The sequence below is a fragment of the Pelobates fuscus genome, chromosome 10, assembly GCF_036172605.1.
Source record: "Pelobates fuscus isolate aPelFus1 chromosome 10, aPelFus1.pri, whole genome shotgun sequence".
In the NCBI taxonomy this organism is placed as follows: domain Eukaryota; kingdom Metazoa; phylum Chordata; class Amphibia; order Anura; family Pelobatidae; genus Pelobates; species Pelobates fuscus.
In genome coordinates, this window is record NC_086326.1 from 39,409,868 (window position 1) to 39,427,640 (window position 17,773).

The following is a 17,773-nucleotide window of genomic DNA, read 5'->3' on the forward strand; positions in this document are numbered from 1 at the left end:
AGCTTATTTCAAGTGTTTTTTCAGGATACTGTTCTTCCCTTTCCCCCTTTATCGGTCACTTCTCACTTGATCTGTGAATAAAAACAACATTTTTAGTAGATGTCCCTTAACCATCAATAAACTTTTTTTCCCACCAATCATCTTTTTTTTTTGGCTCCATGAATAGGTCTCTAAATCACAAAACAAATAAAGTGGCTCATACAATTCCTGTTTCCTTTGTTTCGTGATTCACCCGTATAGTGTTTTGTAGTTATGAAATTTAGACTAATCTATTTATTTATTTGAAATTGAATGCACAAATATAGTGTCTAACAGAAAAAACATGTTTTCCTCTTGAATTGTCTCTGTCCAACTTGCTCTTAATCATGGCCAGTTTTCCCGTCCCTGCCAACAAAAAGCTTCCCAACAACACCGTGCCTCCACCACATTGTGTCCCTGTAAGCATAGTGTTAAAAGTTATGAGGAACTCTTTGTGCCAGTGTTCTAATGTATCAGACCAGATAACTTTTTTATATGTCTGCCACAAGCCTTTTATCACACTTCAAATGGGATTCAATATATTCTGTACTTGCACCATATCCCAGGAAGCCCAGTTTTGTGGAGTTCCAGGTAACAGTTCTGGATCTCTCTGACTGCTTCAGAGTTACTCTTATCTTGTTAAGTGATTGATAGATTAAACACTTTACATATCTAGATTCCATAGAACAAAAATACACAGCAGTTTACATACCAAATGCACACCATTCTTAACACATTCTTAGCACAGAAATTGCAAACCCCCGACCTAGTGATTTCTATTAGACTTAGACTAGACATAGTTAGACGGTGGAAGCTTTGTGCATACAATTCACTATGAAAAACATTTTTACCAAGAATAATTTCTTCCATTTCCCTATCATTTTTTGTTCAAATAGAATAGGAAAAAAACACACACAAAAAAAACCTAAATATTATGGTACTCTATGCTAAATATTATGGTACTCTAATACCAAAACTATGTTTTGTGGTATTACAAAATATAGGACTTATTTTTATTATAATAAAGTATATAAATCAGATTTTTATTTTTTTAAAATCATACACAACTTATTAAATTTATGTATTGCAGTAGGCAAAATAAATTGACATCACATTATAGATACAATTTTGTTGTGTAAAAAAAAAAAGAACAGAAAACAGATGTCCGAACCTAATTATCTCCAGAAAATTTAATAGTAACTAAATGTCAGTAAAACGGTTAAAAAAAAATCATCATAGGATATATGGTGAAGTTTCTAATTTCCACTCCAGAAGAAGGAGAGATAGGTGGGGGGCGACAGCAGAAACAGAACCCACAGCTGACTTAATCGTCTCAGAGGCTGAAAATCCATGTCATATGGGACTGTGAATTCCCTGTACTAGGGATCGGCTGACTGGCATGTTTAAGCTCCCGGCTGCATGTTATAATCAATTCTGTTGCTTACTACATGCTCCCTCTTGTTCTCTAGCAGATCTAAGCTATTTCATCTCTTCTTTTCCTTATATATGCCTCATATCTATAAGCTTCAGATGAAAATGCACTTCTAGGTGTTACAATTTATGAAGGAAGTCTCCAATAAATCTAGTGTGGTATACTAAGCTGTTGCCCTACTCCTACCATGTCTTCTATACAACTTTGTTGCTGTTTTCAGCTGATAGCAATTGAACCTAGACATGTGTGATTAGCCTATTTTCTTATAAAATACTAATTGTGCAGACATTTTTCATCCACATACTTGTTGAAAATTATGTGTCTCCATGCTTGTTGAAGCTTGTTGATGCTGACACTACAAGTCAGTCTGTATTTGCAACCATGCACACACAAAAAAATAATTTTATATATATATATATATATATATATATATATATATATATATATATATGTGTGTGTGTGTTTTATTAGTCAATAAAATACTGTAAAATGCTTTATTGATTCCTTTTTTACATGAATTTATAACAATAGGTTTATTTAAATAAAAGTAAACAGGTCACATTATATTGTTTCATTTATCCTTTTGACCTTGTACTCTTACATCATAAAATATAGTTTTATTTTGTATCAGTTATGTTGTGAAACTTTCTGCGCTCCTGCTAGTGTGCAGTCTTCACTTGATAAAGCCCCCTAGTTAGCGAAAGACATTGTGTTGTTCTAACTTTTGTTTTTAAAGCATTAATGTATATTTGGCATTCACTACTAGTTGTGTTTGTCTATTTATTATGATTTTTATGCTTTTAGCTGCTTTTATTATTTTTGTAACTTCTTCTATTCCTGGCATTAGAAAACATACAGAATAAGGAAACTTTGGTCCTATTCCTTGGAGAATTTACTTAACATCATATCCCTGGAGGGGATTATGCTACCCAAGCGCTACCATTTGAGCAGGATCCATGGGAGTAGAATATTCTTACTTTTACAACCTTTATTATATTGATTACAGTGAGCACTATTGTTTGCCATTTTTATCTTTTACATATCAAACCACACATTGAGGGACCAGCCCTCAGATCTACATATCCATCAGTGGGGATTGTACCACTGCATGCTGATAAGCTCAGAGCTGGTCTTATAGCTCTCTCAAATGTGAGTGATATACCATATACATTATTGGCCTGCACCTAGTTCCATATGCTCTGCACCATCACTAGTTATTTTCTGCTTAAATTTCATATACTCCCACCATTTGAGGTGTGGACAGTTACCAGTTGAGAACAGACTCCAGCAATTGTGGACTAATTTGACTTTATATTGGTGCAACCTATATTTTGTATATAGTGTGCAGTTTTCCCTGGATCATTTCTTATATAATCATGAAATACATATATTTATATAAATAGGGGCATTAATTCTCGGGATAAAAATTTAATTTTGCCCAGTCTGCTCAAAGTATTCAGAGTGGGTGGTAAAATCCACATCAATGATCAAATGTTCAACAGCCAGTAACAAGATTCTTCTTACACAGTGCCAGGAACAGAGAGTATATAAAATAAAATAAAAATGAAAGAAAGTAAAAAAAAAAAAGTATATGTCCTAAATACAATAGTGGTATTAGCCAAAAATGCTTCTAATTTGTGCTCTTCTAGGGATAGTTGGTAAGTCTCTTCATGGGGCTTAATCTAAATTTAACTATTAAATCAGTCTTTCCACCTTGTTATACTTTATCTAACAAAAGGGTGGTAATAAAATATTGGGTCCAGGAATCTCACTGCTAACAAACTAATTTGGTGTTTCAGCAAATTTGATTCTTCTGCATTTGTTGTATAGTTTGTGTATTCTTTTTTACTGTTTATTGTAAATGCCATTGGTATGCCTACGTGTATATATGAACCCGCAACAATTTGTATTTATTTTTAATGTGTGTGTGTGTGTGTGTGTGTGTGTGTGTGTGTGTATATATATATATATATATATATATATATATATTATACACAAGATCCAGCGCACTCTCCTATCTACTAAACAGCAACTTCAATGTTGACAGATTATTAGTTTGTAAAAGTTTTTTAATATGGCCCTCAGCAGCACCCCATTTAAGCATGTTTAGGTGAGTGCAACCATCCCCCCATGTTTCCTATATATATATATATATATATATATATATATATATATATATATATATATATATATATATATATATATATATATATAAACAAATTGAAAAAACTCTTGCACTCCAACTCTAAATAATAATGCTGCCAGGTGCCAAGTTCCAAATTCATAGAAAATCAAAAAATTACCGGCACTCATGGGCTTCTTTCATCCGATTTATTTTAGGTGAAAATAGTCAGGTCGACGTTTCAGCTCCGATCGGGAGCTGAAACGTCGACCTGACTATTTTCACCTAAAATAAATCGGATGAAAGAAGCCCATGAGTGGCGGTAATTTTTTTATTTTCTGTGTGTATGTATATATGTATATGTGTGTGTGTGTGTGTGTGTATATATATTTATTTATTTATTGCTGGCACTAAGTTAAATATTATCTCAGGTGCAAATACCTGGTCAACCGCGGCTTCACTTACCATACTCAATTATAAACAAATGTATCTTTTGATACAAAACAAACATATATAGCAAAATATATGCTTCTTTATTTTAATCATGATTATTTTAAAAAGTGTATTAGCAAAGCGTAACATGATCCTGTATGCTTAATTGCGTGATGCGCAAACATTTTTGCAAAAATTGATTTTACATATTCCATGGACCGGCTAATATTGTCACTTTTCAGTTTTTTTACTTAATGTTTTTTTTTCTGCCACAGCTGCATTTGATGATGATGATGATGATGATAAGATTGTCGGAGGTTACATCTGCACCAAGAATTCCATCCCATACATTGTATCACTAAACATCGGTTACCATTTTTGCGGAGGTTCCCTGATTACCAGCCAGTGGGTGCTCTCTGCTGCTCATTGCTACAAACCGTAAGTGTGTTTAAACAACTCCAAATATCATTAAGAGTCTTTGAAATGTTTTAAACATAAATCAGTACTGGTTAATATTTCACAGCAAATGATATATTAAATATGAGACAATGTTCTCAATTAAATATATTTGGATAAACAATTAAAATGATGTAATGGTTTAAAAAATCTCCACCATAATATTTAACATTTTAATATTAATATGTAGATTTTTTTTTTATAAATTGATATATCTTGTTTATGATTTATTTTTCATATTTTAATATTAATATATATTTACGTATTGATATATATTTTAATATGTTGGGGATAAAAAATAAAAAAAATGTGATAAAAATTAATGAATAATTTGAAAGGCTTCTTCAATAATATTTAAACAAGATCAATGTCTGTATGAGAAATTAAGGTAATAGGCCTTCATGTGATGTCATAGAAATGATAGTAACAAACCTACTCAGGTGTATCTGATTGCCTTACCTTTCACTCTTGCAGAAGCTTTGATGTTAGACTGGGTGAGCACAACATCGCTGTGAGCAAAGACACAGAGCAGTTCATCAGCTCAGTCAAGGTCATCAAACATAACAACTATAATAGTTTTACCTTTGACAGTGACATAATGCTGATCAAGCTTGCCTCACCTGCCACCTTGAATTCCTATGTGAATACTGTATCTTTGCCCTCTAGCTGTGCTGACGCTGGTACCAGCTGTCTAATTGCTGGATGGGGAAACACACTGAGTGATGGAGGTAAGCCAAAGGTCTTAGTCGAGTTTTTACTTAGATCCTTATTATATTTGAATGAATAGGTTTCTTTATATTAACTTTAACCATGTAACATTCAGACATTGATATGTGAATGTACTCTATCTGGCGTAAATAGATCCTTAATTGTATGAAGTTTTCCAATTGAATACGGTAATTTTTTTGAAAAGTCTAATGTATTTTTTTTAAACTTACTTTAGTGTTTATGTGATCCATTCCACCTCCCAAACACTAAATGTGCAGCGCTAAGCAAAAAAAATCAAATAATTCTTACCCCTATAAATTGAAATGGGGAAACCAAATACTCATATACATGTAAAGAGAAAAAGAGAAAAAATATCCAACAGTGCAATTTGTAAGGCAAAAAATATATAGTATATATATATATAAAGTGGATAGCGCACTGAAAACCCAAGAAAATATATCAGGGTATTTAACACAATATGAAAGATATACAATACATATACCCATAAAGCAGATCTTTGTCTTGATGTCTCTGAAAAGAGTAAAGCTTACATAGGGCAATATTGTACTGATAGGTATCCAGGTATCATATGTATATGTTTAAATGGTAGAAATTCCTACTCACATTTAAATGAGCCTGTATTCAAACTGGCTCAGGTATATAGACTTGAGTAGGATATGTGGGTCAAATCCTTTAGTAGATATGTTCCTCCCCAGTATGATAGAAATCAGAGAATGATGTTAGGAAAAAGTATTCAACATTTATTTAAAACTGAATAATAAAATCTTACATTGAAGAAGTACTTCTTCAATGTAAGATTTTATTATTCAGTTTTAAATAAATGTTGAATACTTTTTCCTAACATCATTCTCTGATTTCTATCATACTGGGGAGGAACATATCTACTAAAGGATTTGACCCACATATCCTACTCAAGTCTATATACCTGAGCCAGTTTGAATACAGGCTCATTTAAATGTGAGTAGGAATTTCTACCATTTAAACATATACATATGATACCTGGATACCTATCAGTACAATATTGCCCTATGTAAGCTTTACTCTTTTCAGAGACATCAAGACAAAGATCTGCTTTATGGGTATATGTATTGTATATCTTTCATATTGTGTTAAATACCCTGATATATTTTCTTGGGTTTTCAGTGCGCTATCCACTATATATATATATATATATATATATATATATATATATATATATATATATATATATATACAATAAACAATACACAAGATCCAGCGCACTCTCCTATCTACTAAACAGCAACTTCAATGTTGACAGATTTTATTAGTTTTTAAAAGGTTTTTTTTAAAAACACCTTATCTAGGCAAAAAATAATGGGGATTTAGTTACATTATATGATCATACATTGCATAAGCCTGCCACAACGTCAATGTACCCCATCTTTGGCAGGTCCTACTCTCACAGTCTAATGTCTGCTCTTATGAGATTAACCCACTTACTTGGGAAAAAAATTCCATCTGAGGCTCTCTGCAGTACAAGGCTAAATAGGGACCTGAGATGAGGCACCTGTGACAGGGAGGGGTGCAAAACCAAGGAGTTGGCTAGACTCCCAAATATATACATATGGAACATGGGGGGGTGGCTGCACTCACCTGAACATGCTTAAATGGGGTGCTGCTGGGGGCCATATTATACAATAAACAATACACAAGATCCAGCGCACTCTCCTATCTACTAAACAGCAACTTCAATGTTGACAGATTTTATTAGTTTTTAAAAGGTTTTTTTTAAAAACACCTTATCTAGGCAAAAAATAATGGGGATTTAGTTACATTATATGATCATACATTGCATAAGCCTGCCACAACGTCAATGTACCCCATCTTTGGCAGGTCCTACTCTCACAGTCTAATGTCTGCTCTTATGAGATTAACCCACTTACTTGGGAAAAAAATTCCATCTGAGGCTCTCTGCAGTACAAGGCTAAATAGGGACCTGAGATGAGGCACCTGTGACAGGGAGGGGTGCAATGTATGATCATATAATGTAACTAAATCCCCATTATTTTTTGCCTAGATAAGGTGTTTTTAAAAAAAACCTTTTAAAAACTAATAAAATCTGTCAACATTGAAGTTGCTGTTTAGTAGATAGGAGAGTGCGCTGGATCTTGTGTATTGTTTATTGTATAATATGGCCCCCAGCAGCACCCCATTTAAGCATGTTCAGGTGAGTGCAGCCACCCCCCCATGTTCCATATGTATATATATATATATATATATATATATATATATATATTTTTTTTTTGCTTTATGTTTTTCTGTGAAACTGTGGTTGATTTCACTGTGGTTTTAGCAGCACATCATAGCGCCACCTTACCACCACCCCTTTTTTTCTGTATAGTGCAATTTGTAATACTATAAGTAAGTGGAACGTGCATGTTTGTGAAAATATGCTCACATGTATAAATATACATAAATAATGTATTTTACCTTATATGAATAGTTCAACCTGTTCTATAATGTGATCTCATGCAGAAATTATCAAATAAATACCTGGTTTAACTAACTAATGTTTTTATTTTATTAAGTAAATTACCCAGATCTCCTGCAGTGTCTGAATGCCCCGATCCTGCCTTCTTCCCAGTGCAGTAAAGCCTATCCATGGAGATTCACCAGTAACATGTTCTGTGCTGGATTCATTGAAGGTGGCAAGGATTCCTGCCAGGTAATGCATCTGACCATTCCTGATCCAGCAGCTCCCACATCCCATAGCTGTGATTTTCATCTGATATGAACCCAACATTCAAATCTAGTATTTTGCTAATAATTTAGTTGTGCTATTGGAGTTACCTATAGGAACCATGTAAATATCTCAAATAGTGGCATTTTTAAAAAAGTTTGAATCAATTAACTCTTAAAAAACAGACGTTTTCTATGATTTTTTTTTCTTTACAGATAGAAACCATTCTCTATTAAAATGGTTTAGGTATTCCAGTTTTAAAGATTTGTGACTACCCGACACATTGATTTATTATTTTGTATTTTTGGAATTTCAAGACAATTATCACTGTTAGATATTTTATATTTTTTATATGATGGCTTGATTTTAGTTGGTATAAACTGATTTTTTTAAAATTCTCTCTCCTTTCAGGGTGACTCTGGTGGTCCTGTAGTATGTGATGGACAGCTCCATGGTGTGGTCTCTTTTGGAAGAGGATGTGCTCAGATAAACTTCCCTGGTGTCTACACAAAAGTCTGCAACTACATAAGCTGGATTGAGAACACAATAACATCAAACTGAAACTCCTGTATTATTTATCATATTCTCTCCTTCACAATACCAATGTCTAAATATTAAATCGATTTAAATAAATTCAATTTTATTAAGAAAAGTTTTTCATTGCTGTCAGTTGGTTTATTTGTCATTAGCAAAATATTCATGGCCCCTTTACCTGGGTGAACAATGTTTGTGTTTTATCTCAGACTATGTTATTAGACCATTTACAGAAATGACTTAAAAGGAAAGATTTTATTTACATGCCACAAAAATAAAATACCCTATAATCTATCACTTGCTGGCACAATTACAAAGCACCCAATATAAACATTTTAAAACAAGATTGTGTTTCATCTCTGAGCAAGGAGGGAAATCATATTATTCATGGTTATATAAAAAGTGATCTAGAGAAGACTTCACACTAGCAGGAGCGCAGAAAGTTTCACAACATAACTAATGATACAAAATAAAACTATATTTTAAGATGTCAGAGCACAAGGTCAAAAGGATGAATGTAACAATCTAATATGACCTGTTAATTTTTATTTTAAATAAATCTTTTCTGATAAATTCATGTAAATAAGATAAATAATTTTGCAGTATTTTATTAGCTGTTCAAACCTATTAATACAAATGCAAAACATAACAACCAGTGCAATCACTGCATTTAGAAATTACTATTAGAATGACATTCATATAGTTTCAGTGAAAACCTATATAACTTTTGATGGAATTATCTATAGGAAACTATTCAACAGAGATGCTGCCTATCATAGAATAGTTTCACTTATTCAGTTTTTTGTGATGACAAAGGAGATTGTGTATCCTTCACTTTAAAGTATGGAGAAGGTAGAAAGTTAGTTGTTGACTGTGGGACTTTTAGGACGTGTATTTTGTCTCTGGTGACGAGAGAGGCCTTTTGGTATTCTCCATTTATCGCCAATACACTATACTTTTTTATTTCTTTTTATATTTTTATAATTTCTTTTTTTATTTTCTATACTTTTATGCTTCCAAATTTTTTTTTCTCGTTTTATTTCTTTCACATAAAAGTTGTATTCACAAGAGCAAGAACTGATAGGCACGCAGGCCAATGCTGTACAAACAGATCAGTAAAACAGATAGATCCAGTGTACAATAGCTCATTCTCTGGATCAACCCATTAACGATAGCTAACCTTCAACTCAAAACTGCCATAAAGGGACAGTCAGTGTGGAAACATGATGCGCCGAGAACACTCCAGCAGTATCGTCTACCAGAGTTTTCCTTTACCATACTAGTTAGGCTAATATAAATATTCGGACAATCCTTCCCTGCACTGATCATGAGAATAAGGTCGACGAAAGAAAGCAGTGTAAAAAGAGAGTGTAGAAAGAGATGAGGAAAAAATAAACAAGAGGGATTCCCGTACCCGGGTGAGCGAGCACTATTATGTATCCCGCCAGGACTAATATTATAAATCACGCGCCACATAAACAAACCACGGCTGCCAGCCTCAGAGTGTCTGGAACCCGTCACGAGCAGAGAGGCATGCATCGCCTCAGCTGCCTGTATATCCTCCACCCTTCGTAACCAGGCATCCTTAGTGGGAATCTCTGTCCCTTTCCAAAGTACAGAAATCAGGACCTTAGTAACATTAAGCAAATGGTGTAAGATAGATTTCTTGTAGGTCGAAATAGATTTGGAACACATGTGTAGCAAAACAAGTTCCCCCAACTACTCAACCAAATCCCCGAGGATATCAGTCACCTCAGTCCTCACCATGTCCCAGATGGGTACTATGACCAGATATTCCCACCATATAAGCCACATCGCACCTCTATCGGACTGACATCTCCAGCAGGTGGGCTGCACAGTAGGAAAGATCCTGTGGAGAAGGGGCAGCGTCCCTATACCAGAGTGATTGTATTTTATAGTTAATTTCCTGGTACTGTGAGCTTATAGAGCTCTTGTGTTGCCACAACAGCACCCTTTCCCACTGTGTAGCCAAACAATATTTGCCAATTAGTTCTTCCCATTGCCTTTTCAAACTTGTTGTTCGCAAGGCTGTTTCCCACCAGGAGGTATTGATAAAGCGTCAAACCCCCCTGCCAGACATATCCAATCACCGCTGACTTCAAGGAGGAGAAGAAAGTAGCCTGCTGGGCGAGTGGGACTGTCTGGCAGAGGTATAACACCCGCGGGAGCATGTTCATTTTAACCACTGCCACTGTGCCATGCCAGGACACATGGGGATATGACCATTTCCGCAAATCCACTAATATCATCTTCAATAGGGGAAGGAAATTGCATTTATATAAATCGCGTGGATCCGTGGTAACCCAGACTCCTAAATATTTCATTTTACCATAGCGCCTGTGGAACGAAAATACCATACCTATTGCCGTATAATTGCTTGCTGGGAACATGACATTCAGTACTTTGCATTACTTTGCATTTTGACAGATTGAGTTTAAATCCAGATAACTTGCCAAACCTCCCGAATTATGACAAGAGACAGGGCAACATGATCCTCGGATTCGTCAAGAAGAGGAGGTCATCTGCATAAGAAATAACTTTATATTCCACCCCCTGCAGTGCATATCCCCGAATATCCGGATTTTGACGGAGGACCTGTAGCAGTGGTTCTAAGGACATAACAAAAAGTATCTGAGAGAGCAGGCAACCCTGGCGCATCCCATTGCGAATGTTAAAGCCAGCAGTCAAATCTCCATTCACTCTCACCGAAGCACGTGGTTTGCTGTATAGTGCAGCTATCCAAGTGAGCAATCTTGTGCCCAATCCCATGCACTTCAGCGTAGCCATCATATATGGCCAGTGAACGGGATCAAAGGCATTTTCGGTATCTGTTGACAGCAGGAGCATGCATTGGTTCATCTTTCTTGCATGATGTTGTATAGCAAAAAGTCGCAAGGTGCTATCCGGGGCCTCACACTCAGGAATCAAACCAGTCTGGTCCGCGTGGATCAGGTGTGGCAGAACCGACTGCAGCCTTGTTGCCAGGACCTTCATTTTTTCTCTCTTCGTCTGTTCTTAACTTAGACATTTCATTTTACAATTAGTATTATACAAAAGTTTTAAAAGTGTTCTCTATTAAAGTGTTAAAGGGTTCCCCAGATCATGGCACTTTCCCTTCCCTTAACCAATGAAGAGAAAAAAAACATAGGGCAGTGGATTTTATTTTTGGACTTGATAAGTGGTCTTGGCACCCAATATTTGATATGAACTTTTAAAACATGAGTAAATGTTCTGCCCTATGCTTTCCTATTGTTCCTCATATACATAAAAGGGAATGGAGAAAAATAAGTCTAGTATCCTAGATCTTCTTATATGGATTTGATTCATTCAAGAAGCTTCTTTTAAGGGTATATACGAGTATAGAATGAGGAAGTTATATAGATATATATTTTTACGATCTGTAGCAATGAGCAGCAGAGAGCACCCACTGGCCGGTAATCTGGGAACCTCCGCAATCATGGTAACCGATGTTCAGTGATACAATGTATGGGACGGAGTTCTTGGTGCAGGTGTAACCTCCTACAATCTTATCATCATCATCCTCAAATGCAGCTGTGGGCAGTGGGAACGTGAATTATGCACAATACAGTAATGGAAACTTGATTTATGATTACAAAAACAAAAAAAAATCAAACCATGCTAATTCCATAGTAATCCCCAGTAAGACACTTACCAACTGCCCCCAGTAGAGCACAGATCAGAATCAGCTTCATGGTGGAGATTGAAAAGCAAGGGAGATGTGTTTTTTGAGGGAAGAATATTCTGCGTTTCATACTTTAAGCTGAACTAGCCCTCCCCCTTTACCCTGATTACAATACGCAGACGGAGAGTGTTTAATGTGTATAGGTAAAGGTTACTATTATCAGTGGCCTTGTATTGAGCGATATTTTTGGAGAGGAAATTACAAACGTCACCATATTCCCAATAATAACTGTGTTATCAATTCTACTGAAATCAGCTTAAGACTGTGTTTACTAAATATGTTTTCTTTTCAACACCTTGTTTAAGCAAGATTGCTTTTTTGTGTAATCGTTGTGGTTTTAATACCTGCAGTTTACTGAACAGATTTTTTTAGAATTAAAGAAGAAGAGAAAAGATTCTGAGAGTTATTTGCTAAAGTGAGAACTCAAAGTGAATTTAAAATTATAGAAAAAAGTAGCCATTCAGCTGTGCTGGCCTTAAATTTGAATTCACTTAAAAAAATGTTCTAATGAATTATTGAAAACAAATGTTTTACTCCTGTTTATATTTATAAAGGTATACTTTTGATATTAACAAATAAAAGAAATGGAAACCAGGTTCTGCCAAATAACAGACAAATATTTTATTTCATAGAAACAAATGCAAAAAAAAAAGAAAATTCCAAGCGGATAGAGCTCACAATATTCTGTATCTTAAAATGTTGCTTCTGACTGGACTATTACACTGAGGGATCTAATAAGTAAAACTTAAGCTCAATGAATTAAGCAAATGATGGTTTAATCCCCATCACATGGACATCGATTGGTCACAGATTCTTCAGCCGTGACAATATACACATGAATTATAAAAGAAACACAATATAGTGCTCTCTGTCCAGATACAAATATACCATTATATATCATATCACTCACAATGAAATCACATTATCACTCTCAAATGGTTGAGCAGCCTGGTCTGCTCATAGTATTCAGAGTGGGTAGTAAAATCCCGACCAAGGATCAACTGTTCAGCAGCCGGTAACTTCTTCTTACACAGTACCAGGAATAGGATCAGAAAGTAAATAAAATGAAATAGAAACTTAAGACAGTAAAAACAAAGAAGAAGTATACGTCCCAATACAATAGGGGTATTTCCCCAAAAATACTTTATTTGGTAGCAATCAAACCAAATTAAATAATCCATTATTATTTAAAAAAAACCCACAAAAACAGTTTTAGTCATGTTTATATTTATAAAGCTATAATTTTGACATTACAAATCCCATTAAGGGGTGTGCTATAAGTGTATGTATGAGATTGAGGCAAAATAAGAACAGATTTAGATGAAGTTAATATAGTTTACTTTTGCCAGATAAGTACATAAAGATCGATAGATTATTCAGAAATATAACCAAAACGTTAAAAAGAAATGTATATGTACATAATAACACCAACAAACATCTTAACACCAACAAATCTATGAACTGTGGTCTTACGATATTTGGTATTTTTTGCTAATTACATTATATACACAACAAACACATGATGACAGCAGAAATCACCATTAAAATAGATTGAAAGCATTTAGCAAAATAATTTGACAAGAGGTATTGGATACAAATATGATGTACTAAAAAAAGAGTTTAACTAAATATTTCAACTGTATGTAGAAAATACAGTGACACAACTAAAAACCTTTGTCCAAAAGGAAATGTCTACAGTAAAACTAATAGTATCATAATTTTAGTAGAATCAATACAATGATTATCATCAAGAACACAGTGACGTTTACCATTTACACTCCCAAAATATTGCTTAGCACAAGGCCATTGATAATAGTAACCTTTACCTGTACACTGCAAACACTTTCCATCTGTATGTTGCAAGAGAGATAAAAGGAGAAGGCTTAGTTCAAGTAAAAGTATAAATGGCACAATAATCCCATCCAAGAACACATCTCTAACACCTTTGACTCCTTCTAAACCATGAAACTCCTTCTTATCTGTGCTCTCCTGGGAGTAGCTGGTGAGTATCTTCTTGTGGCTTAATCTGGGAATTTAAGTAGCAATTCAGTAGGTCCACCTTGTTATACTTTATCTAATAAAATAATGATAATTAAATGGTATTGGGTCCAATAATCCCACTACTTCCTAGAGTGTCACGTTTCACACTTTTTTTACTTAATGTTCTTTCTGCCACAGTTGCATTTGAGGATGATGATGATAAGATAGTTGGAGGTTACACCTGCACCAAGAACTCCGTCCCATACATTGTATCACTGAACGTCGGTTACCATTATTGCGGAGGTTCCCTGATTACCAGCCAATGGGTGCTCTCTGCTGCTCATTGCTACAAACCGTAAGTGTATTTTAACCACTCCAAATATCAATAAGAGACTTTGAAAAGCATGAAATTGTAAATATATATCAGTCCTGGTTAATTTTGCAAAGTAAATTATAAATTACGGTAAGTATAGGACAATGTCCTTAAAGTAATATTTTTTAGATAAACATTTAAAATGTAATTTAATGATTTGAGAAATAATTTTATATTTTTGATACGTTGATATATATATATATATATATTTAATATAAATATTTTAATGTTTGAAAATGTTTTTTTAAAACCTTATCGAAAATTATTAATTAATTTTAAAAGCATTGTCAAAAATATTTAAACAAGGCCAATGTCTGCATGGGGAAAAATACAGGTAGCAGGTCTTCATGTGGTGTCATAGAATTATTAACCCTACACAGGTGTATCTGATTGCCTTACTTTTCACTCTTGCAGAAACTTTGATGTTAGACTGGGTGAGCACAACATCGCTGTGAGAGAGGGCACTGAGCAGTTCATTAGCTCAGTCAAGGTCATCACACACAGCAACTACAATTGTTTTACCTTTGACAATGACATCATGTTGATCAAGCTTGCCTCACCTGCCACTTTGAATTCATATGTGAATACTGTGTCTCTTCCCTCTGGCTGTCCCGCCGCTGGTACTAGGTGTCTGATTGCTGGATGGGGAAACACACTGAGTGATGGAGGTAATTTAAAGGTCTTAGATCCTTATACTATGTGAATGAATATGTTTCTTTATATTGACTTTAACCATCTAGCATTCAGACATTGATATGTTAATGTACTCTAGCTGGTTTAAATAGATCCAACAAATTCATCATTGTATGACTTTTTCCATTTATATAGGGTAATTTGAAAAATGTCATACAATTAGTTTTCCAAATTACTATTTTTAATTGGAACTTTTCTTATAAGGCAATTTGTTTCATACCTTATAAGAAAAGTTAAACTTTTTCCATATTGTTGTCTCATGAGAAATGACCAAACACATTCCTGATTTACCAACTAAGGCTTTTATTTTATTTAGAAAATTACCCAGATCTCCTGCAGTGTCTGAATGCCCCGGTCCTGCCTTCCTCCCAGTGCAGTATTGCCTATCCATGGAGATTCACCAGTAACATGTTCTGTGCTGGATTCATTGAAGGTGGCAAGGATTCCTGCCAGGTAATGTATCTTACCATTCCTGATCCAGCAGTTCCTACATTTTCACCTGACACCACCCTCTATTAAAATGGTTTAGGTATTCAAGTTTAAAAGATATCGGACAAGCCGACACTTTGATTTCATTATTTTATATTTTATCATTTCAAGACAATAATCGCTATGTGTTATTTTATTTTCTAATGATGGCCTGATCTTGATAGAAAACAAGCATTTTAATAATACTCTAGTTGTGTTTTTATATTTACCTGCGGGAACCAAACCTAGGATATCGATGTAATTACCTCACATAGTTATCACTAAATAATGGCATGATCTTGATGTAATCATCAGAGGTTATGTAATCTGATTTTTTTTTTAAATTCTCTCTCCTTTCAGGGTGACTCTGGTGGTCCTGTAGTATGTGATGGACAGCTCCATGGAGTGGTCTCTTTTGGAAAGGGATGTGCTCAGAGAGACTACCCTGGTGTCTACACAAAAGTCTGCAACTACATAAGCTGGATTGAGAACACAATAACATCATACTGAAACTCTTAAAAAAACGCTGCACCTTTCGTCTCCATTACAATATAACATTTATCGTTCATGATATTCTCGCCTTCACTATAACTATGTGTAAATATTAAATGGATTTCATTAAATTAAATTTTATTAAGAAAACGATGTTATTGCTTCAAATTAGTTTCTTTGTCATTAACTAAATATTCATGGTTGCTCAACCTGGGTGAACAATGTTTGTGTTTTATCACCTATCTGCTATGATTCTGTGCTCTGTGGTCACTTGGAAATGATTGTATTTGATTTATGGTGGTAAATCTCAGACTACGTTATTAGACCATTTGCAGAAATAACTGAAAAGGAAAGATTTTATTTACATGCCACAAAAAATAAAATACCCTATAATCTATTACATGCTGGCACAATTACAAAGCACCCGACATAAACATTTTAAAACAAGATTGTGTTTCATCTCAGAGCAAGGAGGGAAATCATATATATCTAGGGAAGACTTCACACTAGCAGGAGTGTAGAAAGTTTCACAACATAACTAATGATACAAAATAAAACTATATCTTAAGATGTCAGAGAACAAGGTCAAAAGGATTAATGAAATGATCTAATGAGACCTGTTCACTTTTATTTACATAAACCTATTCTGATAAATTCATGTAAATAAGAAAACGATAAAGTATTTTGCCATATTTTATTAGTTGATCAAACCTATTAATACCAATGCAAAACATGACAACAAGTGCAATTTTATTAGTTAATACAAAAAATATTTTAAAATTACACTTTGCCGTTATTTCACTGCCTCTGGAAAATATTATTAAAATGACATTTCTACAATTTGAGGGACAAATTATAAAGCTTATGTTAGATTTACCTCTAGAAAACCATTCAATATATATGTTGCCTATTATAGAACACCTTCACTTGTATTATGAGTTCAGTGGTCTTCAGTCAGAGATGTTGTATACTTTTTATTGTAGAAGAGACACAAAGTTGTTTAGTGACTCTGAGACTTTCAGGTATTGTGTTTTTTTTAATCTGGTGATGTGGCTGATGCTACTATAAGGCTGCACACAATTATCAAAGGCTGGGTGGTCAAATATCAATTGTGATCTCCCAGTCAATCCCAGTCAGAGCTCTGATATACAGGTGTCATCAATCTACACAGAATGCACCATGGTTATTCTGAAGCCTGTTGGTGTTCTCTTTATATATATATATATATAGTCAATACATAGTCAAACACAGATCTCCACACCAGCCACAAGACTTGCTTTTCCCACAGAAACCTCAAATTTGCAGTGATGTTACTACTGCAAAGGATTCTGGGTGAGTATATGCAAAATGGGTTCAACAAAGAATCACATTTTGCCTCATTATTCCATTTTAAACATGGGTTTCTTTGAATCTGTGTTTGCTGTATAAAACAGATTTGAAACACAACTCAGGAAGAGATGCAAAACTAGTAAACCACTCAAGTACATTTGTTTAATTGTTAATGCAACTCATCAGCATGAGGTTGTGTACTGGCTTGCTATTGAGGCAGTTGGTAGTGCTTGGGAAGCAAAAATCAAAAAGGTTATGGTGAGAAAAAATTGTGATTGAAAACCCCTTCC

The 17,773-nt window shown here is 34.5% G+C and overlaps 2 protein-coding genes across 3 annotated transcripts; both read left to right on the plus strand.

Moving 5' to 3' along the window:
• Positions 1-365: 365 nt before the first annotated feature.
• LOC134574700 (trypsin-like) lies at positions 366-8,451 on the plus strand. Its single transcript, XM_063433817.1, has 6 exons — positions 366-437; positions 528-609; positions 4,280-4,442; positions 4,935-5,188; positions 7,739-7,875; positions 8,302-8,451. Exons 1-6 carry the CDS (start codon positions 366-368, stop codon positions 8,449-8,451), a joined length of 858 nt encoding a protein of 285 aa, XP_063289887.1.
• Positions 8,452-14,110: 5,659 nt separating this feature from the next.
• Positions 14,111-16,172, plus strand: LOC134575342 (trypsin-like). 2 transcript variants are annotated; one of them, XM_063434620.1, is made up of 5 exons: positions 14,111-14,164; positions 14,338-14,483; positions 14,916-15,169; positions 15,511-15,647; positions 16,023-16,172. In XM_063434620.1, exons 1-5 carry the CDS (start codon positions 14,111-14,113, stop codon positions 16,170-16,172), a joined length of 741 nt encoding a protein of 246 aa, XP_063290690.1. The 2 variants fall into 2 exon arrangements, with proteins under 2 accessions (XP_063290690.1, XP_063290691.1); XM_063434621.1 differs by having other exon boundaries at positions 14,111-14,150; positions 14,327-14,483.
• The last annotated feature ends 1,601 nt before the right edge of the window (positions 16,173-17,773 follow it).

Bases quoted from the DNA above. Each gene is read 5' to 3' on its own strand.
- LOC134574700 (XM_063433817.1), top strand. From the start codon at position 366: ATGGCCAGTTTTCCCGTCCCTGCCAACAAAAAGCTTCCCAACAACACC. The intron at 438-527 runs GTAAGCATAGTG...GTCTGCCACAAG, and splicing joins CTCCACCACATTGTGTCCCT to CCTTTTATCACACTTCAAAT. The intron at 5,189-7,738 runs GTAAGCCAAAGG...TATTTTATTAAG, and splicing joins AAACACACTGAGTGATGGAG to TAAATTACCCAGATCTCCTG.
- LOC134575342 (XM_063434620.1), top strand. From the start codon at position 14,111: ATGAAACTCCTTCTTATCTGTGCTCTCCTGGGAGTAGCTGGTGAGTAT. The intron at 15,170-15,510 runs GTAATTTAAAGG...TATTTTATTTAG, and splicing joins AAACACACTGAGTGATGGAG to AAAATTACCCAGATCTCCTG. The intron at 15,648-16,022 runs GTAATGTATCTT...CTCTCCTTTCAG, and splicing joins GTGGCAAGGATTCCTGCCAG to GGTGACTCTGGTGGTCCTGT.